This window comes from Emydura macquarii, unplaced genomic scaffold (assembly GCF_026122565.2).
Source record: "Emydura macquarii macquarii isolate MOO-44397 ecotype Brisbane River unplaced genomic scaffold, CSIRO-AGI_Emac_v2 contig_3348, whole genome shotgun sequence".
NCBI classification, from domain to species: domain Eukaryota; kingdom Metazoa; phylum Chordata; order Testudines; family Chelidae; genus Emydura; species Emydura macquarii.
The window spans coordinates 6,281,929-6,306,473 of NW_027133485.1; the positions used below are offsets into that span (position 1 = coordinate 6,281,929).

At 56.3% G+C, this 24,545-nt stretch overlaps 1 protein-coding gene across 3 annotated transcripts; it reads left to right on the forward strand.

Moving 5' to 3' along the window:
- Positions 1–1,529: 1,529 nt before the first annotated feature.
- On the forward strand, positions 1,530–23,531 carry HPCA (hippocalcin). 3 transcript variants are annotated; one of them, XM_067533672.1, is made up of 5 exons: positions 1,530–1,651; positions 4,284–4,320; positions 18,569–18,966; positions 21,563–21,668; positions 22,648–23,531. In XM_067533672.1, exons 3-5 carry the CDS (start codon positions 18,589–18,591, stop codon positions 22,743–22,745), a joined length of 582 nt encoding a protein of 193 aa, XP_067389773.1. In that variant the 5' UTR covers positions 1,530–1,651; positions 4,284–4,320; positions 18,569–18,588; the 3' UTR covers positions 22,746–23,531. The 3 variants fall into 3 exon arrangements, with proteins under 3 accessions (XP_067389773.1, XP_067389772.1, XP_067389775.1); XM_067533671.1 differs by lacking the exon at positions 1,530–1,651 and adding an exon at positions 1,664–1,912; XM_067533674.1 differs by lacking the exon at positions 1,530–1,651 and adding an exon at positions 1,664–1,912 and having other exon boundaries at positions 4,284–4,316.
- The last annotated feature ends 1,014 nt before the right edge of the window (positions 23,532–24,545 follow it).

Below are 24,545 nucleotides of genomic sequence, written 5' to 3' on the forward strand. Positions count from 1 at the left end.
AGTGTAATCTCTGGGGAGGGGGGACCATTGGCACATGAGAAGAGAGGTGGCCCAGACAATGGGCAGGAAGGTGTCCACAAGAACAGCTCTGTGTTAAGAGACGGTCCACACTAGGGAAATGTTTGAGAATTTCTGACAAACACACACACTGTAACAATTCCATAGCTGCTTAGGGACTTACCTGGCTGTCAATACGCTGTGCATCACAGGCGCTTATGCTCACAGCCAGGACAGAACTCCCAACTCCTGGTGCACAGGCATAGCCCTGGCCACTTGAGCTGATGGAGAATCTCTGTTAGCTTTATAGGGACTATGACATGGAGGGGAGCAGTTCTGGTTCCATCCAACAGAGTGCAAGGGCATGTGTGCACACACTGAGATCATTGCACAGTTATGCCCACACGGTAGGCCCTCTGCATGCTCACACATGCTGTAACATACATAATGTAGGCACACCTTACCTATGGAGCATTCTCACCCAGAGACAACATAGCAGGGGCCCTTGTACTCAGCAATCCCACAGCTGCAGAATCCTCCGCTTACTGCAAGGTTCTGCACCATCACCTCAGCTTTCACCTTTTTTAAAAATTAGGCTCCGTCCTGATCCTCATGCTCGCAAAGAAAAAAACTTGAAACCAGGCCCCGACTGGCTCAAATGCAGGGATGTCTGGCTGAGTCTGCAGACAGCCTGAGACTAGAGCTCTGAGATGTGACCTGCACACTAAAGGGTTACGTGGGACTCTCAGCCATAACTGTTTCAATGGCACCATTACTAACGATTTCACTGCGGACCATTGCAGCAGACACAGCCGCTAGGGAGCTGACCCCCACTACCAAGGTGCTATTCGCTCCCCCTCCAAGTGCCTCAACCCCCCCCCACTCCCCCCAAGGGACTTCTAGCGTGCAAACAGGCCTTGTTAGCATGGTGTGAATTGGAGGGGCAGGGGCCGCAAAGGGACTCACATCACGGGGGGCTGCTGGCCTGGTTGGACTGATCTTTTCCCTATTGAGGTGACTAAAACACTGAGAAATTAGATGCCAATTAAGCTGCCCCACAGTTTCCAGTCTGCCCCACCACCCACTCCAGGAGGGGGGGGTTTGGCGGCAAGATGTAGGTGCCGTTGGCCGGATCTCCTGCAGCACCTCGAGGTGCTGGCACACCACTTCCTCCCCTGCAGCCTCATCGGTGGCCTTTGAACATCTGGCCACAGCTCCTGGGCTGGGCTGCAGCTTTGCACGCAGACAAGCTGCCTCCCCTCTCAACGGGGGGAGCCCGCGGCGGGGGGGGGCTGTTTTGAAGGCACATTCCAGGCTTCTCCCTGGTTTTAAAGCAAACTTTTCATCCACCCGCCGGTTCGAGTCCCAGAATATCTCCTCCCCCATCCCCCCCTGGCCCCCGCATCCGGCGCCCTGCGGGAGGCGGCTGTCAATCATCGCGCCAAATCCCATTCAGTCATTGACGGCGCTGGGCTAGAGGGCTGGGAGCCGGACTGCACCAACCTGACCCAGGGAAAGGGGGGTGCGAGGGGGGGGCAGCCGGCCGCGGCCGCCGGCGGCGCAATCCAAGAGGCTGGGCCAGAGGGACGCCGGCTGGGCGGGCAGAGCCCCTCCGCTCCGCAGCCAGGGCCGCCGCCCCGGGGCTTGGCTCCAGGTGGGACATTCCAACCAGCCCCTCGCGCCGCATCCTCCTCCCCGGCCCAGGTTTGCAGGAGCCCCCGCTCCGGCACCGGCCAGCCTCCCCGCCCCGAAGTCGCTGCAGCTGCTGCGCTCGTGCACTGGAGCCCTGCATGGAGCCGGAGTAGCATCAGCTGGGATGCAGCTCTCGGGCGGGCACTAGGCTACAGCGGGAGGAGGGGGAAAGAAGCAGCAGCTGCTGCAGCCAGCGCGGCCGCTCCTCCGTCTCGCCGGGCAGGTAGGAAGCAGCCTGAGCCGGCTTTGCCCTGGTGGTCGTTGCAGCGGAGGGGGGGGGAAAGTTGTTGCTTGCAGCCGGGCGGAGGGGCAGGTCGCGGGCGGAGGGGCAGGTGCCCTGGTTTGTCTCTCCCTCGGTCACCCCTTGTCCGGGGGGCGGTGGGGGTCGCAGGCTGCTGGGGGGCTGGAGGCAGGACGGGGGGCGGCACGATTGTGCTTTAAAAGAAACCAAACCCTCTGGCCGCAGCTGCCCAGGGCTCTGCAGAGCGCGCCCCCCCCCCCCCGCTCGTCCCTGTCGCAGGAGGGTGGATTTCCCCCGCCCCCCTCCCTGACCCGCGCCCCCTGCGCCCTCCCTCCAGACCCGTCCTGCCTGCCCTCTCCCCTCGCTGCGGAGCCGGGAAGCGCACGGCGCGGGGGGGTGCGCTGGGGGTCCGGGCTGGGGGTGAGCCGCCTGCATTGCTGCAGTGGGGCTCGGCTGTTCCCAGGGGCCACCCACCCCCTGCCCTCGCTCCGTCTCCCCTCCGGATCGAACGGCTTCTGTGCCCCCCCCCCCCCAGCCCAGCTACACTGACCCCCCCGCTCCGTGCTGCAGCAATGCCCGGGGCGGGGACAGGATCTCCGGCACCGAGGCGCGTCCTGCCCGCCTGCTGGCGGAGGGCTTCCCCGTGTCTCCTCCGGGAGCTCGCCGAGCTCAGGCCCGCCTCCCCTGGCGGCTGGGCGCTCTGCTCCCGGGAGCCCGGTGGGAGCGGCGGGGAACCCGGGGGCTCCCGCAGCCCTGGGGCAGCGTGCGGCGCTCTCGGGCGGGGCAGGGGGTCTGTAGCCGCGCTGCCCCCCACGGGACGCTGTCGCAGGCTCCCTGGACGCTCTGCCTAGCCCGCGGGGCAGCTGTGAGCGAGGGGGAAGCTGCTGGCCTGTGCCTGGGGCTGGGTCCTTCCTGCCATGCCCCCCTTGAATGCTGGGGTAGTGCCCAGGCGCCCTGGTTGCTGTGACCTCCAGCCCCCCTTTCTGTGGGGTCGGGGCAGGGGACCACGCCCGGCAGTGTCCTGCTAGGACACCCTGCCCACGCCGGGCCCTGCGCCTTGAAGCTGGCGGGGCGGCCGGGACCTGGTGGTGTGTGCTCCAGACACCGCTGTCCACTGTGTGGTGTGACCCACACTTTCATCGCTTAATGAGGGAGGGAGTTGCCAGCATGTGCAAATCCTCGTGGGGAGGAGAATGAAGCAGAGTGTTTTTGGGGGGGGTTGGATAAAAAATCTTGGAGAGCAGCCCAGCCCTCCTCTGCAGCACGGCTTCCTGGGTGCCAGCATCCATCTGGCCTGCTCGCTTCATCCCCCTTCGTTGAAGAGAATTACACTGAGGTTATTCAATCTCTGGTAGCCCCTTGTCTAAGCCTCAACACGGCTTCCGCTTCCACTGCCCCGCTGGAAGCGTGTGTTTGGAGCAGCCGGCTGGGCCCCGTGTCAGCCTCTGGCCCGCGAAGCTCGCAGCGGGGAGACGCGGTGCAGGGGGCAAGAGTGGGAGAGGGGAGGAACTCTTGGAAGATGAGTCTCCCGTGTCGCGGAAAGAGGGGCTGGTGCCCGGCCCCTGAGGATCTGGAGTCCCAGCTACTGCAGAACCAGCAGGGTTGGGGAAACCCCTGAAGGCAAAAATAATGGCTGAATTAAAACCCGTCTAAGGGCTCTATAGATGGAGACCCTCCCTCAGGAGCTCTGGAATCTGCTCCTTGGACAAGTGATACTGAGTAAAGCGGTCTCCTCTGCTCAGAAACGGGACTGAATTAGTAACTCGGGGGGGTTTCGCGGATTAATCCTCACTTCATGCTCCCCTCCCGTGGGAGACAGACGCACTCTTGTGCTGAGACCTGACCTGCATGTAGGTTGAGTTATTGTAACATGGGCTGCCCTGGAAGAGCACCGGGTGTGCACAGCCACTGCACACCTGGCTGAAGGTGGTGGCCAGAGGGGGCATGTCACACTGGGGCTGTCCCTGCTTTGCAAATCGGGGTGCTGCTCTTGCTCTGGGAGGCCTGGCACAGCTTGGATGATGGTCCCCTTTTCCTGGGTGCCATTGCAATGGCTGAGACGTGCTCTCCTCACAGTCCCTGGGCTGGTGAATTTGGGGCGGGGAGCTCTCAGGGACGGTCCTTCGCTCTAGAATCTGACACCCTGTTGGATGCTGGCGCTGTCACACCAACCTTGGGGTGCAGGTGTACAAAGCACTATGCCTGAGGGAGTGACGCATGCCGTCAGTGTGTAACTCCAGGACCCACGTCCATCACATCCAGGCCGCCATGGGGCTGGCTAGCTTCGATTCAGGAATCTGCTGTCTGGGTGGCCGATGGATTGCTGACTGTCCCTTTACATTCTTATTTCCAGCGCCTGGATCTCCTGTCCCATCTTCGCTCTTCGGTGGGTGAGTAGAGGATTGAATCCAAGCATTTTATGTCTCGTCTGTGGTGGGGGTAGGTGGCTCAGGGAGGGGGTGTCTGTGCGGGGGGGTGGAGGTGTGTGTGTGCACAGGGGAGATAGGGGGTGTGTTAAAGATGTTTAAGCGGGGGTGGTGGTGTTCAAGAAAACTGCTTCTAGCAGAGTCTGTTATCCTCACAGTGCTGATCTCTGCAAGCCCTGGGCGTCTCCCAGGGCGCTGCGCATTCTGGTGCTAGATCACTGCTTCCCGCTGTTGTGCAGTGGGCAGACTTCTTATACCAAACCAGGAGGTGCAGGGAAATATCTGATTAACTGACTTTGCTTTGAAGGTTTCTTTTGCTGGTGGGCTCTGCCTTGGGCTGGCTCAGGAGCCTTGGCCGTGCAGCATGACTTGATAGGTGCGTGTTCTGGATGTGAGTTTGTTCTTGCTTGGAGGCAACGGGGCTGGGTGTTTGTCTGCTGAGCAGCGACTGTGGCATCTAATGTAAAGAGCGTGAGCTGATCCCTGCTCAGAGCAGGACTGGGGGACTGGGCAGGAGGGATTGTGGCGGAGAGGTGGAAGCACAACTGAGCCATGGGGAGGATGCGGTTGGTTGGAGGGAGTATAAACGGGCTGGGATTTGGTAAGGAGTCTCAGGGAATTCGGCACCCCGGCTGCCTTTGCTGTTCAATGGAAGTCTGACACCCAGGTGTCTTGGAGAATTCCAGATGGAGCGGGCTGCGTTGTCTGCCCGGTAGGTTGTACTGTTGAGCCGCACTGGGTGCAGGTGCAAAAAGCGCCCAGGTGGAGGAAGGGAGGAGTCCAGGAAGGTGCTGAGTTCCCAAGCAAAGCACGAGAACCAGAAAAGGTCGTGTGGAAATCTACCAACCCGGCTTTTCTCTCTCCCTCCAAAGAGAAGCTGGGAATAGGGCTGCCTCGTGCCGGGGCATGGAAAGGCTGAGCCGCTGGTCTGGAGGCAATGGAGGCTGCTGAGCATCGGAGTTCTTTGCTCAGCCCCCTGCAGCTGTGGGAGGTTTGTGGTGCAGGTGGAAAATCCTGACCTTAGGTGTCTGTGCAGTTCGTCAGCTCTGCTCTTTGACGTTTGCTTTGCACAGGGCAGGAAGTGGGGTGTCTTGTGTGGGGAACCTGCTGGGATCACCGGGAGGCTAGGTGCTCTCGCAGTCTGTGCCTGGAGCAGCGAGAACTAGGTTCTATTCCCAGCTCTGCTACTCAACCGAGCCAGTCAGCCTCTCTGGGTGTGTCTCTTGCATGCGCTATAAAACGGGGCAGGTAACGCTGCCTTGTCTCCTAGGAGGGGACAGAGACTGGCCACAGCGGGTGGGGCACTCTGAAATCTGGGGTGGGTCCTTATCCTGCCCCTCTCAGGAGCTGTTAGCAGAGGCCTGCAGCCCGTCTCCTCCACCCCTCCTAGTATAAGCGTTTTGCTCCCTACAACTGTCTGTGCCTGGCATTTGCCTCTGCTGTGGGATGTGCACTACCACGAGAGGCATTGAGGCTGCGGGGCGTTGCGGTGGAGGTTGAGGAGGGGCTGGGGGAGAGCGTGGAGCATAAAACTGACACTGGGAGAGGCTCCGGGACGGCCCAGCAGGATCTGCAAGAACAGGCCTGTGAGCCGCTTTCTCTAACCCTCGCCAGAGCTTGCTTTGCTAGGATACAAACCTGCATGCCTTGGAACTGCTTCCCCTTTGTCCTCCATGGATAGCGAAGCACTTGGCTTCTGTCATCTTGCTCTTCCTCTTCCTACTGCTACAACACACCTACTGCTTGTGCGTCCCCTCCCCTCCCCGGATAGGAACCAGTCCCCTCCCCTTTGAATCCTCAGGGCAGAGAGTTGGCATCTGCTAGCCTGACCTCCCTTGGGTGGCTGGGGAAAGGTTGCTGACCTAGTCTGCAGAACCTGAAGCAGCAATCTCCTTCCTCCGTCTAACGCCTGCCTGCCTCTCTCCATCCATGGGCTTAGATTACTGGGACTCCAGCGCCAGGCAGACACTGCAAAGAATGGTTTAAATATTAATAAGAAGGCAGGCAAAGCTGCTCTTCCTGCATCTCTGCCAGGTTCTGTGTTCCTGGCCTTCGCTTTGTCAGTGCGCAGAGCTGAAAATAAACATTCTCTCAAAAGGGAGCTGACCCACTTCTGGTAAAGCTTCAGATCGGAGAACTCCCATCCCAAGCAGAGCTCGGTTCATGCGGGCCAGGTCTCCATAGGCCAATGGGGTATTTAACATCTGTTCTTACTGTGGCAGGCTGAGTTTTCACCCAGCGGTTCCCTAGCCTCGTAGGTCGGGACTTCAGTGTTGGGAGAGTTCTCCAGTAGTGCCGGCGAGGAGTGTGAATGGGACCGAGGGCAGCAGTGTTCCTAACCTTGCTGGGATTCTCCACCTTGTCTTTCTAATCTACAAGGCACAGTATTTCCATTGGGTAGGTTCTGGCGGGGGCGTGTTTCATGTTTGCAAAAAAGCCAGATGCCGGCAACATCTGTACAAGGTACAGGCTGAGTGAACGTTAAAGAAAACTGTTCAGCTGATCCTATAAACAAGGAAAGAAAAAGGCCCAAGTGCACCATGCTGCTACAATTGATGGGCAAGTCGCTTCGTTAGCAGTGGGGGGTGGAGAGGAAACAGCGACATGTGGCAAACCGGGAGGCATGTTTGCAGATGCCAGTTATTTAGGGTAGTCGAGCCCAGAGAAGATGGCAGAGAACTCCAGAGGGACCGAACTGAGCTAGGGGAATGGACGCCCCATGGAAAATCAAATTCCCCGTTGGCAAATGCAGCCACGCATATTGGAAAGAATAGTATGAGTTCATAGTACACGGTGCTGTGTTCTAAATGAACTGACACAGACCCTGCGCATCAGGGTGGGTGGCATAATGAGAACCTCCGCGCTCTGTTGTGCAGTGCCAATGAAAAAGGCAAACAATGTTTGGCTGTACAGGCAATAGGATAGAAAAGAACACGGGATAATGAGAGAATCAGTTACTTTAAATGGGCCATAAATCCTCATTCTTCTTGGCACAATCCAACCCCTAACTGACATCTGGTTATGAACAGCCAGGCCATCAGCTACTCACGTGCATCCAGCACGGGAATCTGAATGATGGGTCTTTGGCACAGAAATAGTCAGCAGGAGATCAGGGAGAGAGTATTAGCTGAGAGGCCTGAGCGCAGAGCCGGGAACCAGGAGCTCTGGAGTTTTTCCTGCCTCTGATATTGACTCTTGGAGCCCTGGGTTGTGTCTCTGGCAAAAGAGAAGATCCTGTGGCTAAGATGCTGGACTGGGAGTCAGAGGCCTAGGTGCTATTCCTAGCTGTGCCACAGGTTTGCGTTCCAGCCTTGGGGAAGTCCATGAAGCTCTCGGTTCATCAGTTTCCTATCTATAAAATGGGGGCAGTCCCGCCCCACCACAAGGTTGCCTGGGGGTTAGAAGCTGACTCTTTAGTGCGCTCTGGAGAGGAAGTGCGTGGGCAAGCAAGTCTGAGCTATGCTGACGATGAAACAAGTGGTGGGTGTGGATCATGGTCACACACAGAGGCCGATACACTGAAGGCAAGATCTAGTTCTCACTTGTCCTTCAGGAACTGGAAGGGTGATGCTGGACCGGCTTTTCAGAGAGAACGTCCCTTTCCGCACGCAGAGCCGGAGTTCTTCGTTCAGTACAAACTGGGGACCTCCCAAGGGCTGGGGTCTCCGTCTTTGTCCTGCAGTAGTTCCTTGCTTCAGTCACCCCACTTAAGGGGCTCTGAGATCGTCAAGGTTAGGTCAACTCCTGTCCTTGAGGCTGCTTACTCATAGGCCGCTAGATTATTGGTCTCTCTTTAGCCATAAATGACACCTGACTGCGGGAAACTGCACTGTCAAAGAGCTGTTTAAAAATAAATGAACAGAAAGCATCAGAACTATAGTAAACATGGTTTTAACTGTTGGGAAGCTGCCACCTGGACAGTCAATGTGGGTCAAGGCATAAATCTTATCTCCCTGCTGAGATGAACGGGGGAAAACGGAGAATTGGAAGGTGGTTGTGAATTTAAAAATAAATAAGACATCGTCTCTTAACAACTTGGCAGGTCTCTGAATTTCCCCCCTCCCCCAACTCATTCCCATGGCAGCTGCATTACCTAGGTATGTGTAGTCCTGCCTCAGTGTGGGGGAGATGGACTAGATTGTCCCTTCCAGCACTACATGTCTGATCTATTTCTGGTAAATGATCCAAGCTGAAATTTGAGTAAAATGGCAAGCTCCTCTGGAGACCCCAACTCTTGTCATGGGACGAGGACACTGAACCAGTGATGGGTGTGTCTGGAAACTGTCTCCCTGCATGTTCTTGGCTAAAGATCTACCAAATATTCAATGAGTCGTAGGCGTGTCCCTCAAGTTCAGCAAAGCGTATCGCACAAGTGGATTCCTGCAGCGTGAGGACTGGTCTGTACCCTACCCCCTCTAAACGACAGCTCACTGGATCACCTGACAGCAATCCCTGCCCTCAGTTGGCTTGCAGAAACCCAAAGATGATCCCACACTGAGGCATGGGGGGGCGGTGCAAGAAGGGAAGGGTGGAAGTGTGCTGAGTGTCTCTAAATGGTCATAATGAAGTGGGCAAAGGAGAGTCGTGGTGCTGGGTTCTCAGTGGAGGAAACTCCAGTGACAGGAGGTTCCTGCATGGACTTGGAATGAGATGCACCCATGCTCCTGGCCCCCATTCATGCTGCAAGGAGCATCCGCTGATCTGGGTCCATAAAGATTCTCTCTCCTGGAGTTTCTTATCTTGGGGGCCATCCTGGGTTATTTTTGCTTTGCAAGAACCCACACCGCGCAGATGAATCTCTGGGGCTTTTCCAGTCCACTGAGCACAGGAAGCTTCGTGTCTCCTGCTCGCCGTGTGTATCTGGCCAACAGCTCCAGCCTCCTCCTTCATTACCCTCTAATTGAACAAGTGGCTAATTGAGCCGGACGTGCATGGCGCCGGGGGGGGCGGGAGACATGGGCACTGTGGGTGGTGGGAGCTGGGCTAGAGAAGCCAAGCAGGCCTGAGCTGGTGTGGCTGGCTGGCACGCTGGCTCCCAGACTGTGGCAGTTTGTAGAACACCCCCAGACGCGCTGCCCCAAGGGTCACGTTAAATGGAATTTACAGAAAACTAACTAGGAAAAGTGACTCTTTTTCTCTGACCCGCTAATGGGCCCCAGTCTGCCCACTCCACTGCCTCCTTCTCATCCACCACTGGAGTCACTGGGGCTTCTATGGGGAGGCAGAGGCCTGCCTGCATGGGGCTCCTTGTAGGATACCCCCACTCCCTTAAGCCCTGATCTTGCCAACACTTTTGGCAGATTTTTCCAGAGCTCAGCTCCCATGGTTCTCAGCGGGCTGGAACATCGAGCCACTAAATCGGGCGAGCAGCTCCACTCCTGCAAGTAGTCCTGAAGTTCAGTGGGATTATGTCTGTGAACAAAACTACGCGCCGGCTAGAAGGGGCTGCAGCGTTCAGCCCAGCTCAGCGCCTGCTTCCATTACAGCCTGTGTATCCAGCACAGCCCTGCGGATCCCAGCCCGAGTGATGCTTTATCTTGCCTGGGGCTGCTGTTTTTGAAAAGAAAACAAATCAAAAACCGTTTCAGTGACGGCAAAAAGCATGTTCAAAAAATCCTTTGCATTGTGCTGGGCAAAGCCCTTAGTGCGGGCATGCAGCTTAGCCCTCCACAGCTGAGAGCTGCAGGACAGAGCCAGCGTAACTGCAGCCTTGATCTCATTTTCCTTGTGCAGCTGTGCTTGAATGGAAGATTGTGCAGCCATCGCTGCTAAAAGCAGGCTGAGGGGGAAATGAATCTGCTCAGGAAAGCTTTCTCCCTCCCTCCCCCGCCCCAAAGGAAAGGACAGGTTCCCCCCCCCCCCAACAGATTCTAGTTTTAAAGCCTTGAATCCAGCTAGGCAGGGAGGAATGCTGCACCTGTATTCTATGGTCTTTTCACTTACAGTTTTTCAGACTGACACCCACCAGTATCAATCTCAAAGTGGCAGTAACACCTGGAAACCCCGGCTGAAATCAGGGCCCTATGGCACCAGGTGCTGTACCAACACCTAGCGAGACCATCCCTGCTTTGAAGAGCTTATAATGTAACTAGAGCAGGGTGGGACAGGAAACTGGCGCAGTGATTAACCCAGGTCACGCAGCAGAGCCAGGGACAGAACCGAGGTATCCTGATGGCCACTCCAGCACCGGATCTCTTAGGCCATGTGGGCTCCCTGGGGAGAACATCGACATTGGCAGCTTCGGCAGAAAGGTTTAGACTGAACACAGAGCTGCTGCTGGACTCCGATTGTATTTGGCAAGTGTTCTTTGTGGGGGGATGGGGGGAGACCGCACAGTGTGACCAGATTGGCAGAATTTGACTCTAAACATCAATATTTGACTGAGCAGTTGCAATAATCTGAAACTGGGAAGGAAAAAATCATCCATGTTGGGCTAATGTTAAAGACTCTTAACTAAGTCACTGACTTTTTAAATAAAGCTCTTCTAAGGCCGCGTGTTGCTTGCCTTCCCCGAGCGAGTGGCTCCCACATTCTTCGTTGTGCTGAGACCCTGAGCTGGGCTCACCCAAAGAGTGGGACAGGTTTGGCTCCTGAGTGGGTTTGATTTCATGTTCCTTGCCCACCTGGATCCCCTGGGAGTCGTGGGCACCCAGGGAATGCAGAAACAGGCTTGTGGCACTAGGCTCCCTTCACAGGTTTCCTTGGCACCTGTCAGTTGCAGGGTGGAGAGACAGTAAATGGGATCAACATCCTCCTTTTAACAACTTTACAATCCCTGATCCTTGAATGACGCCAGTTGGTTGTGCTACTAGGCAAATAAAAACACTGACTCATCCATTTGCTTTTCTTCCAGGCTAATGGTTTTGTTGCATTTTTTTATTTTTTTTTTTTTTAACTCTGGGCCCGTTTTCCTCCAATCTAACCTTCCACCTAATTAGTGTTTCTTAGAAATCTGTCTTCTCAGTGCCTGGCTCTCCTCTAGAGAGTCTGATTTTAATAAGACACGCCAGGGTGTCTCATAGGGCCTAGCAATGCTGTCTTGACAGCGAGTAGCACTTAGCCTCTGGTTTTGTGTCTAACAGCCACCAAAGCTCACTGTCGGACTATAATCCGCACCCTGTTGGCTCATTGCTTTCTTTAAGGCTCCCCCATGGAGAGGACTCATGGCTGTTTCCTCTCCAGAGGATGCTCTCTGCTCCTCGGTCCCTCTCCATCTCCCGTTTGCCATGTAGCTACCTCGCTCCTCCCATTAGTTCTGGGATTCCTGCAACGTTAACCGGGACGAGCTGCTCCCTAGCTCTGCTATTTGCTCCTGTGATCAGTTGCTCCTCTGGAAAGTGTGCTTTGCTTGCCAGGTGTGGCTGCCTGGCGTGGTGTCTTGGATCACATAATTACCTCTCTCTCTCTCTACCTCCAAGGGACATAAATGCTCCACCCTGCAGTAACTCTCCCTCTCGCTCCAAACCATCTATCAGGATCCTCCGAGCTATTCAGGCTCCAGCAGCATGTGCTTCCCTACGCCCCTGTCAGCACACAGCTTCCGCATGACTAAACGAGCGAGAGACGTAAAGGGAAACAAGGAAACATTCTACAAATACATTAGAAGCGAGGTGAAGACCAAGGACAGGATAGGCCCGTTACTCAGTGTGGGGGGGGGAAAAACAATAACAGAAAACGTGGAAAAGGCGGAAGTGCTAAATGACTTTTTTGGTTTCAGTTTTCACCAGAAACTTCAGTAGCGACTGGACATCTAACTTAACGAATGCCAGTGAAAATGAGCTGGGATCAGAGGCTAAAAAAAGGGAACAAACAAGTTAAAAATTACTCACCAGGGCCTTATGAAATACATCCTAGAATACTCAAGGAGCTGACTGAGGAGTTATCTGAGCCGTTAGCGATTATCTTCAAGGTCATGGAAGGCGGGAGAGATTCCAGAGGACAGGAAAAGAGCAAACATAGTACCAGTCTATAAACAGGGGAATCAGACCAACCCAGGGAATTCCGGACCAGTCAGCTTAACTTCAGTACCGGGAAAGATAAGGGAGCCAATAAGCAATCAATTTGCAAACACCTAGAAGATAATAAGGTGATAATTAACAATCAGCATGGATTTGTCAAGAACAAATGTCAAATCCACCTAATCGCTTTCTTTGACAGGGTAACAAGCCTTGTGGATAGAGGGGAAGTGGTAGATGTGGTGTATGTTGACTTTAGTAAAGCTTCTGATACTGTCTCACATGACCTTCTCATAAATAAACTAAGGAAATACAACCTAGATGGCGTTACTATAAGGTGGGTGCCTAACTGGTTGGAAAACTGTTCCCAGAGAGTAATCATCAGTGGTTCACAGTCAAACTGGAAGGACATATCGAGTGGGGTTCCACAGGGATCAGTTTTGGGTCTGGTTCTGTTCAATATCTTCCTCAGCGATTTACATAATGGCATAGAGAGCACACTTACAAAGTTTGCGGACAGTACCAAGCTGGGAGGGGTTGCATGTGCTTTGGAGGACAGGATTAAAATTCAAAATGATTTGGACCAGCTGGCGGAATGGTCTGAAGTAAATACGATGAAATTCAATAAGGACAAATGCAAAGTGCTCCACGTAGGGACGAACAATCAGCTGAACACGTACAAATGGGAAATGGCTGTCTAGGAAGGAGTGCTGCAGAAGGGGATCTGGGGATCATAGGGGATCACAAGCTAAATATGAGTCAACAGTGCAACACTGTTACAAAAAAAGCAATCATCATTCTGGGATGTATTAGCAGGAGTGTTGTAAGCAAGACACGAGAAGTGATTCTTCTGCTCTACTCTGTGCTGATTAGGCCTCAACTGGATTGTTTCAGGAAAGATGTGGACAAACTGGAGAAAGTCCAGAGAATGAGTAAAGGTCTAGAAAACCTGATCTACGCAGGAAGGTTGAAAAAACTGGGTTTGTTTGGTTTAGTGTGGTGAAGAGAAGACTGAGGGGAGGTCATAAGTTTTCAAGTACATAAAGGTTTGTTACAAGGAGGAGGGAGAAAAATGGTTCTCTTTAACCTCTGAGGATAGGACAAGAGGCAATGGGCATAAATTGCAGCAAGGGTGGTTTAGGCTGGACATTAGGAAAAGCTTCTTAACTGTCAGAGTAGTTCAGCACTGGAATAAATTACCTAAGGAGGTTGCGGAATCGCCATCATTGGATGTTTCTAAGAAAAGGTTAGACAAACCCCTGTCAGGAGTGGTCTAGATAATACTGAGCCCTGCCTTGAGTGCTAGGGACTGGACTAGATGACCTCACGAGATCCCTTCCAGTCCTACGACCCTACAAATCTACGAGGCAGATGACCCCAGTGGCTCTCATTGAGGGGGAGCTCCTCCCTGCCAGCACCTGCTCAGTGCAGAGGGAACCGTGAGAGCTGGTGGAACCAAAATTCCTTGTGGGAAACGGGGGGGTTGGGCTCTGTTTTCTTGGGTTGTTTCTGTGGCACCCGAGTTAGGTGTTGCTTGTCAGGAGTTCCCTAGAGAGCGGCTAGGGGAGCCCAGCCTAATGGAGATCCCTGAGCAGGGGGCAGAGAGATGCAGGCAGAGGGGAATGCACCGACCTGATCTGCCCTTTCACTTCCAGTCTGTGTAATAATACAGACACTCTGCGTTTCTCCAGGGCCTTCCACAGGGCAATCTCAACACACTGCACAGCCAGTGGGTCGAGCCTCCCAGTAGGTAGGTCATTATCACCCTCATTTTGCAGATGGGGGACAGAGGCATTGAATAAATGACTTGCCCAACCACTCACGGTAAGTTGGCGGCAGACGTGGGAAGAGACCCGTGTCCCTGAGCGTCAGCTACGTGCCCATCCTTCTAGCTTCAGATACTCTGCACCTGAGCGCTGGGGACCGGGGCTGCTGATTGTGCCAAGCTGTCGGGGGCTTGGGATGGCCGATGACACCCACAGCACCGGGAGGGGAAAGGACTGAATTGAAGGGTAGCAACGAGAGGCTGCCTGACTTTCCAGCGATGAAAACAAAGGGCGCTGGCTGCAACGAATGGACAGAAAAGGTGCAGTGGGACGTAACGCGTCCAAGTGTTTCTGTCGCACTCACCGAGGAATCACTCACCGTACAGCAAATGGCACCTGCTTCCTTTGCTCCCCAGCCTGTTACCGGCTAGGCCAGGCACTGCTGTAATCCCACCTGCCTCGCGCCAGCTCCACACGACTTTTAATCCCTGCTCCAAGAAGCACTGGGCTGTTCTCGGCTGGCAGTCACCGGCTGCTGTGCTCTGTTCTTCGAAGCTCTTAGTCAAGCTGAAAGGAGGCGGGGGAGGATTTGGAGTAGAGCAAAAAAATCCCAAACAATCGAAGGGCCGGGTAATGAGGACAGGGCTGAAGGAGCCACGAGGGCTAGCAGGACCAGATGATGGCGGGGCAGGGGAGGGAATCATTTTGGCTGCTCCAGGCTGTAATAGATAAGGATGAAAACGTTTAGGCTGAAGGCCAAGGAGGTGGTGGGGGGAGGGGAGTGCCCCGAGCCTCTTTAGTTATGGGAATTTCCCCTTGTCCATAGTCCCTGCCCTCCAGCAGCCCTCAGCGGTGGGGTACGAACTCCCCCGCTCTGGGGGTGGCAGCCTTCGAGCGGAGCTTCTGTCTCCTAAGCAGAGTTGATCTGTTTACGGGGCTTTGGAGAGTTACAATGAATGACTTGGAAATCCCTGAAAACGTGCGTGGGGCACTGCCCGGCCCCCTCCCCTCCCTTTTGCCCGGCGTGCAGGGGAATGGCAGCTGGCACGTGAGCATCCCTGGCGGCTCTCCGGACACAGGCCTAAAGGCAAGCGTTTAACGGGGGAGGGGGCAGGTGAATCAATTCAGCGGCCTTGGTTAAACCATCTCCTGCCCTGCGATCTTGTGTCTCTTCTGCCTGCTTCTCGGGCTTGGTTGTACAGATTTGATTGTTAATGAGCTGCCAATTAATATGCAAATGAGGGGGTAGAATCATCCAGCGGTTGCTGCAGCCAGTTTGCCGTGGAGCTAATTATGCCAGGGCTTGGCCTCTGGCGACCGTCCTGACCCAGAGCTTCTCCTCCTGGCACCCCCCGAACTGGGCTTATTCGTATCATCCTATAGCACCCAGAGCATGGAGGGGCAGGCATGGAATCGCTAAGGGGTGTGAATTCCCGGTGGGGGGCATGGAGCAAGGGGCTAATACCACTGCAGGGACGTGCAGTAGCAGGCTGCCTGGTCCTAGGGATGATGGCTAAAGGCTTGTCTTCACGGCAGGGTTAGTTCAAGGCATAACTCAAGTGCTGACCCCCATCCACACATGGAAATCTCTAGCACCAGGTAAGTGGTGCTTTAAACTTGAGCAAGCCAGCCTACGGGGGGTGAGCTAGGCCGGGTAAACACCAGCCCCGTGCGTCTGCCCAGCCGCGCTCTCTGTGGTCGGACTGCGTTGGTGCAGCCTCACACGCCTGGGGCGGCCCAGTGCAGCCTGGGACTCTGAAGCATCTAATCCAGAGGGCCCAGGCAAGTTAAGGGAAGCCGACACGCGCCAGGCAGGGAACTGGGGGAAGGAGTGAGAGCGGCTGGCTGAGCTGGGGCGGCTGCAGAGCAGGGGGCCTGTCCACACAGGGAACAGCTTTTATTTCCAGTGCTCGTGTCTGCAGCTCCACCGGAGAGAGCAGGACACGTTGAGCTCCAGCCGAGTCTGTCGCCCGGCTAGTGCCCTTGCTGAAAGCGGCCTTGGCCCGTCTGCATTTGCATTGAACCAGTGGGGCCGGGGTGCTGAGGGCTGGAGAGGGAGACGGGGCCGAGGCAGGTCCCGCTGCTGCAGCTCTGTGCATGGCGAGCAGTGGCTAATATTCGCATGGTCTCTGCCTTGGTGTAGATGGGACCTGAGACCTACAGCTTCGTGCCACCCTGAGCTGGGGTTTAGGGGATGGCACGGGCCCCACCAGGTTATTCAGCGCTCCAGTAACATCACCCCTCCAGCCGGAGCCAGGAGCCGGGCCCGAGAGCGTTGCTTTGACATTAGGCACCGACAGCTGCTCCTCTCCCTTGGCGGCTGCATGGCTCACCAGCTCTAACATCTGGGTGCACTCTAAGGGCAGCCCTGTGGAGGGTGGGTGGCAGTGGAGGGGCAGCTAGAGAGTGTGGGGGGCCGATGGTGAGGGCTGAACTGAAGAGGAGTAATTTCAGCCACAGTGAGGTGCCAGGGGCCATCTCCAAGCAGCGATGGCACCAGCAGGGCCCAGAGGCTGCCAGGCGTTCGGGTTGTAGCCTGATTTTCAGTGCATTAGTTATTTAATAGGGTTATAGGCCAATTGCTTGGATTAGAAGGTTCTTGTCCCTGAATTAGGCTCCAGAGGAGTTTTACAGGGACCCCTGGGGTGCACAACAGGAAGTTTCTTAGTGGTAACCAAATTTGTTCATTTTCTCTATATCAGTTATTTGTCTATCATTTTATCTTAATAAAACATGTAAAATGATACAATCAGACGGATAATGGATAATACAATTTTAATTTTAGAGACTCATATGGTATATATATTTCTATGATATAATTTGGATTAATATACTCACACCCTTCCCTGATGATTTGGTTGAGAGAGATGTCTGGTTCCTTAACTCTTGAATAGAGGGGTGAAGTAAGCACTGCTAGAGAGCTAAGAGCTATAAACTAAGGCTACCAATAAGACTATAAAATGAAGAAGGAAAATCTCAACACAAACTAAAAGAAACTTCAAGCAAGAGTAGATGACGATCGCACCAAATACTACGATCTGCCCCTTCTTATACCCCGAGAATATGGGTCGTCCTCCTAAGTCCATACTTGGATTTTCCCCCTCCAAACTATTGGGGTACACATATTCTATAGCCTGGCAGGTTCGTGCGTATTATTGACGTATCCACATCCTTTCCAGGTGGTCATTTTATCTCACCTTTATTATTTCTGGCCCTTTGTGGGTTCTGTGGTGGACTTGTAAAGTTTCTTGGGGCGTAACCTGTGGCAGCCTCCTCCCCTGTTTAATGTCTCCTGACTTAGCTAGGGTAAAGATTCTAAATATATGTGTGCTAGCTGTGTTTCATACAGGATGTGACCTGTAAGATGTCTTGCATTACAGCAAAATATATACATTTATAACTTTATTAATTAAACACTCATACTTCAATCTGTAAGAAAAGATAGATATCTATGATACAAGCAAGCAGGCTAGCCCTATGGGCTACAGGGTGAAGGGCAGGAGATGCCCTCAGTGGTCTGGGCTGAGAGGTTTGGAAAGGCTAATTCCCCCTCTCCCTTCCCTGCCCTTCAAGGCCTCTCCAGTCTTCCTTTGCCAGCCTTGTAAACAGTCCCAGCAAAATCTGTGCAATAGCTACTGTGCGAGTTGCTCGTCCCCCTGCTCCCCCCCCCCGCCAGGCTCGTGGCCCAGACCCAGGGGCTCCTGGTGTGAAAGGCAGCCGCTGAGATGCTTCACCTTCTTCCTCAAATGCTTGGAGGAGCCTAGTAATAAATCAAGGGTGAGTCCTGGCTCCTCCCTTCTCCATGCAGAAACCTCCCCCAGCAGCAGCTGCAGAAAGCTGAGCACAGTAAACCCGGTCTCTCTCCTGCAATGGAGAGGATGAGGGAACCTGGCAGAACCACTCGGGCCTGTGGCAGGTCATTGCGGGACGGCTGGTCAGTGCCCGGGCTTGGCGGTGCAGCTTTCACGCAAGGGACGGAGCCGGCCGGCGTCTCTGGGGCTGGGATCCTTCTGACACCCGTGGGGAGTGAATTCTAAATGGACTCAGCCGGGTCCATGGCTGTGTTTGCGGGGCTGGTTCAGACTCAGGCACCCAATATTCCTGGGGATGTCCTAACCCGTGAGTGAATCCTGAGTTGCTCTTTAAATCCTCACAACATCTTAGAGCCCCACTCTGCTCAGTGCTGCACAAACCCAGAACGCTGCCCGGGATGCTAAACAGCTCTGGTGTGGGGTGGTATCTGAGTGGCCTGTCTAACGCCTAGTTCTGTGCACCACTGGTCTGGAGGGGTGATTTGCAGAGTTTGAGGCCAGACGAGACCAGGCTATCATCTAGACCGACCTCCTGTATAACAGGCCAGAGAATTTCACCCCATTAGCCCAGTATTGGGTAACCGAGGAAGGAGCTGGGGTACCCACCCTTGAGGGGTGCTTGTAGCTGGAGAGGGACTGACCACAGCTGCCTTTCGTCTCTTTGGCCCCCGGGGCCCAGATTAAGGCTGTGGCGTGACCATGGGGAAGCAGAACAGCAAGCTGCGTCCAGAGATGCTCCAAGACCTGCGGGAGAACACCGAGTTCTCGGATCTGGAGCTGCAGGAGTGGTACAAGGGCTTCCTCAAGGACTGTCCCACCGGCATCCTCAACGTGGAGGAGTTCAAGAAGATCTATGCCAACTTCTTCCCCTACGGCGACGCCTCCAAGTTTGCCGAGCATGTCTTCCGCACCTTCGACACCAACGGAGACGGGACCATCGACTTCCGAGAGTTCATCATCGCCCTGAGCGTCACCTCCCGGGGCAAACTGGAGCAGAAGCTCATGTGGGCCTTCAGCATGTACGACCTGGACGGTAACGGCTACATCAGCCGGGAGGAGATGCTGGAGATCGTGCAGGTAACACGGCTCTCTTCCCCGGTTCCCCATCCCCTGCGCCACGTGGCTTCCTGGCCCCTGAGCATCTGCTGCCCGGGTCTCTGGTGGGAGAGCGTGCAGTATTGTCCTGCCTCTGGGCCCAAGCCAAAGTCCACTGAAGTCGATGGAAAGACGCCCCTTGATTGCAATGGGCTTTGGATCACCAGCACAGGCCTCCATTGGGACCCCCTTCCACTAGGAAATGGCCCATGGAGAATAATCCTGCAGCCTGCCCGGGGAGATGGGACTAGCCTGAATGGGCCTGATTCTCCAGTGCCCTGCAACCTGACTAGTCACTCGCCCCAGTGCAAAGCGAGTGAAATGCCCCCAAGGGCCAGCGTGTTTCCTCCACCCTGCCCAGATGTCAGGGCAACAGGTGATCGGCCGGGCTAGGTTTGTTCCGCTTGCCCCCGGAGGCTGAGGCAGGGCAGGCTGCATGTGTCTGTCAGCCTGGGGGATGCAGAGACCGGGTCGGACTCAGTGGCTGGAGGATGGTTACGTTTGCGAGCTGGAATTTATAAGTGGGAGCAGATTCCCTTCGCAGGCTTGTCTTCCCCAGAAATGGTGCTGGAGGGGGGCGTGCATACGTGCTTTAACAAAGCCAGGGCTGTGCTCCAGAAGGCAGAGCACAGAAAAGCTTGTGTCTCCTGGCCTCCTTCAGATGGCCTGTCCGTCTCCTCCTCAGCGTGGGTCCCATCCTTCCTCTGGCTCTCTGCTGAGCAGTGATGCTGAGCGGGGCAGGAGCAGGTTGACGAGTTGAATGTAAGGGGGGTTAGAGGGTGGGATGGTGAGCTGGCTGCATTAGCAGAGGGCAGAGTGTGAGGGGACTGTCCTTCACGGGTCTCTTACCTGGCTTTGAGGGGCAGCCTTCTGGTGGGGGTAAGAGGGGAAGTGTAGAGGCCCCCAACTCTCTGTGTCAGGCCATCCACACCTCCAACCCATTGCCCTCTGCAGTAGGAAGCTGCTCAAACGCTCCCTTCTCTGATAAAGGGCCAGGAAGCTGCTGGAAGCAAGAGACCAGCCTCTGATCCAAACTGTTCTCTGCTGCTTTATCTACCAGGAGAAGGGGGGGATTTAAAATCTGCCCCAGCATCCCAGGAGTGGTTACGTTCCACCGTGAAAGCTGCCATGCCTGGGGGGGAACCACAGCTTTGATCCAAAGTCCAACTCCTTTGAAGCTAATGGCTGACTCTGTTTTCCCACTGAGCTGCCTGAAGGTTCAATCTGGTCCTGGCAGGGCTAATGCATTCGCTGCCCTAAGCCAGGTGGGAGCACAGCGGGAGCCCAGGATGCGCAGTGCTTGGGGGGGCGTGAAACATCTGAAAGGCAGAGCCCATTACACGGAGTGTCTCCTCTGCAAATCAAATCCCTGCAGGGCCCAAGCCGAGGAGTGGGCGGGGGAAGGGAGTGGGCTTCTTGGCTAAGGGAGTTGGGTTCAGGGGGCCCCAGTGCCTGCGTCTCTAGGTGGAGAGAGGCGACCCCGCTGGGCTCTGCTGTCTGAGCGTGGGGTGCAGGAACCACTGCAGGGAGAGGAGTGCAGGGCAGAGTTGTCGGTCGTGTCCCAGGCACAGATGGGCACCGAGCGCTGTTCAGAGCGGCGCTGTCTGCTTCCCTTCCTCCTAGCACCAGCTCCAGCAGGCTCTGCCCTTGCCAAGGCTGTGAGCTTGCCTGGGCTGGGCACCCCCGCCTGGCAGAGGAGCCAGGCTCTCTAAGGGGAAGGAGCCGGAGTCCTACCTAGCTCCTCTCTGCCCTCTGCCGGTGCTAGGCTCCTATTGCATGGCATTGTCATGTAAACCGGGGCCCCGCCGTTCTTCACAAGTGCAGCCAGGTGCGCAGGTAGCGGCTGGGAGGCTAGGCACTGCCCCGCACTATCACTGCGCAGGGCCCCCTTCAGCAGATCCTCCCAGCGTCCACCTGCCATGGACGTGTAGGAAGGGTTGCTCCTCACGTGGCTGACCAGCTTGGCTGGGGGACAAGGGACCCACCCTATCGTAACAGCCGAACGGAGCGACTCCCGGAACGGCCACGCCAGGGCTGTGACACATGCCCTCTGCAGACGCACCCCAGGCCTTAGCAGGTGTCCAAAGGGTAGCAAGGCGGGGAAGAGAAGGCTGGGGTTCGTCTAGGCTGCGTGGCAGGGAAGGATGCACTGGCAGCACATCTCCCATGGCCCTGGGGCCGGGTCTAGATTTGGAATGAAAAACACAGCCCGGCGGTCTGGATCTTAGTTACAGATGCTTCCCTGCAGCGGCAGCGCCCCTCGTGAGGCAATGGCCCAGTAGCTATTACACTGAGCTCGTTTAATCAATCTGTTCCATTGCAGTTCCCGGCTGATGTGCCTGGCGTTCATTCCGCTAACAGGCTTATTCCACTGGGAGGTTTAAATGATGATCGGTCTCCAGTGTAAACCCAAACCCTGTTCTCAAGGGCAGGCGAGCCCTATCTGCCCTCGCGCTGTGTTTTTCTAAGTGGCTTCTGCAGCTATTCAAACTGGGACCCTCCCATCCCCCAGGAATAGCACTTGCAGGTTTGGCTCGTCGGAGGTCAAGACTCATCCGTCCTGTTCTCCCTGCCCTAGGCCATCTACAAAATGGTTTCCTCTGTGATGAAGATGCCTGAGGATGAATCTACTCCGGAGAAGAGAACGGAGAAAATCTTCCGCCAGATGGATACTAATAACGACGGTAAATGAGAGGAGACGGAGGGAGATTAAGAGAAGGGCTCATGGCTAAAGCCGGGGGTTTGAGGATGAGACACATGCAAACTGATTAAATGCAGCGCTTACGTGTGGCGTGGGGGGAGGGGGGATCACAGTGAGCCGGGATGGGGGGGAGGGGAGACCAACGGAGTCGCTCTCGTGTGGCCGTGCCGTGGTCTGGACATGACATCTCCGGGCCTAGTGCCCCTGGCTCCTCTGCAGGGCAAAGCCCGAGGCCGGCGGGCTCACTTTGTTTAAAGCAAAATCTAAAGCGGCATAAGAAATTGCCCCATCCCCCCACCACCCGTTTCCTGGGCCCTGGAGTTAAGGGTGGAGGCTATGGGGAAAAGTGGCCCCGCGGTTAGCGCACAAGCCTGGGGCTTGGGAGATGTGGGTGAAGTGCCCTGCTCTGCATCACCCAGGGAAAGCGCCTGAGTGTTGCTATGCCGCAGTAGCCCAATGGGGCTAGTAGCACAGCCCCGCCTCGCAGGGGGGCTGAGAGGACAAATACCACAAGGAGGAATTCAGCAGCCCCACTCCTGGCCCCAGGGCTCAGACTTCCAGTGTTCCCCTACCAAGCCGGCCCGGGGCAGGCGGGAGAGAACCGGGGCCAGGCCGATGGCTGGTTTTCACGCTCTGGGGCTCTTGCCCCCTTAATCACTGTCAGGCCAGTAAACTCTGTCCCAGCAAGCGTAGGCCCAGCAGCTCCACACGCGCCAGCCACGAGGCCCTTTCCCGGCCCGTCTCCCCTCCCCCAGCGCGTGGTGGCGCCGAGGAGCCAGCGAGCTGCAGCAGACAGAGGGCGAGGGCGCTGGCCCCTGCATTCTTGCCCCCACCCCTCACTTGCTAGGTGCTGGAAAGGGTCGAGCCGCTGCTCTGCTCTCCGAAGCTGGGTTTCAGATGCAGGCAGCATCTAGCTGAACTTCTTTTGCCACCAGGCCCTTTCTTCTCTCTCCTTTCCCCAGGCAAACTGTCTCTGGAAGAGTTCATCAAAGGGGCCAAGAGCGACCCCTCCATCGTGCGGTTGCTGCAGTGCGACCCCAGCAGCGCCTCGCAGTTCTGAGCTCCCCCCCCACCTCGGGGGGCAGGGGATGGGACCCGTCCCCTCCAGAGAGCACTGCCAAGACACCGGACCTCACAAAAATCACCGGCTCCGTCATGGAGGCCAGCTTCCCATAGTCCTCGGGGTGAAGGGGCCTGCTCCCATGAAACGCCAGCACCACCGCCGGGTCCTCGACTCATCCACTCTGTGTTCCTCATGCTAAGTCTGTAGCCACAGCCATGAGCACGGGCAGGCAGGGGTGGGAGGCAGAGACCAGGAGCCAGCTGGCAGGAGCACAGGGCCCTGTTCTGGGGCCTGGGGTCCCTGGGAGGTGGGGCAGGACCTGGGTCTGTTGCCATGCTCAGGGTCTCTGCCTTGTAAGGTCACAGTGCAGCCACAGCTGGGGCCTGGCCGGGTTGCTGGGCTCTGTATGGGCAGGGGCAGCAGGGGGGAGAGAAAGAGCTGCCCCTCCTTCCCGGCCCTGAGCTTCCACCCAGGGGGAAGGAGCAGCTGCTAATCTCAGCCCACAACCTCCCCCGCCAGCTCTAAACTCAGTCGGCCCATCCCCACCCGGCTGCCCAGGAACACCAGCCGATGCTCTTACCCCGTCACTGCCCCAGCCCTGCATAGAAGGGATGCAGTGGCTGCAGGGCCCCTGCAACCCCGCTCATATCTGGCTGTGCCCCAGGCTGCTATTCGTGCTTCCCTTGCAGGCTGATTGCTGGCTGGGCCCCTGCGCTCTCCAGAAGGTTGCTATACGTGAAGTTAGAGGGATTAAGCTGCTGTCTCTGCAGTTACTGGAGCAGTGGATGGTGGTTGGGGGGGGGGTACTTGGGCTAGCTCTGTAGTGGGCTCTAGGAGGCTCCTGGCAGGAGGAGTAGAACTGGCTGTGTTTCCCCTGGAGCCCGGGAGAGGCCAACAAGGCCGAATGTGGCCCCTGTAGCAGCGTCTGCTGGGATTTTCCATCGTCAGCCTCGAACACCAGAGCAAGCCAGGCCCCGGCTTCCGGCAGCCCAGGGTGCACAGCAAGGGCCAGAGGCCAGAGCCAGGTTGATGAGGGCCCAGGCCAGCTGAGCGAGGGCCCAGGCTGGTTAGCAGGAGTGGGACAGGTCATTCAGCCAGCGGCCGGGCAGGCTCCCTCCACCCCCCAGCGCAGCTGGTTCCACCCTGCAGGGCTCAGGGGAGTAAGAAGCCAGGGCCCAAGTCAGCCGGGGGAGCGGGCTGGCCCTCCCCGGGGGGGGAGTTAAGCAGAATGAATTCCCAACACGCCCAGGGACAGGGCAGAGCCTCTCCCACCCGCCCCAGCTGTCAGAGCCGAGGAGGAAGCCACCCGTGACAGTGTGCGGGGGGGAAGGGGCTGCTCCCCTCTCAAGAGCCTGCCCCAGTGGAGGGCAGGACCTGCGTAGAGCCCCTTGAATGAGGCACGGCAGCTCCAGCCCTTGCTCTGCCCCCACCTCCCCGCTGATTCTAGCCCCCCTGCTTAGCCCAGGACGCCGGCGCACACATTAAAGGCCACAGCTGGCTGTCACCTGATTTTGTTCATTGGTGTTTTGTTCTAGCTGCACACACACCCCTTGGCAAGGGGAGGGGGGGCACAGCAAGGCCCCCCCCATTCCACACAGAGGCAGAAGCCCCATGCCCGAGTCAAGGGCGGGGCTCTGTCAGCACAGGCACACAACATCCCTTCCCTCCTCCCCCTTTAAATCTCTGAGCCCAGGTTGTGGAGATCAATGTGTCCCGGGGAGCTCCCACCCCGTTCAAAGCAGACGCTCGTCCCGCTCAGTAACGACGGAGGTGCATGGGGCGGGGGGGGTTGCTTTT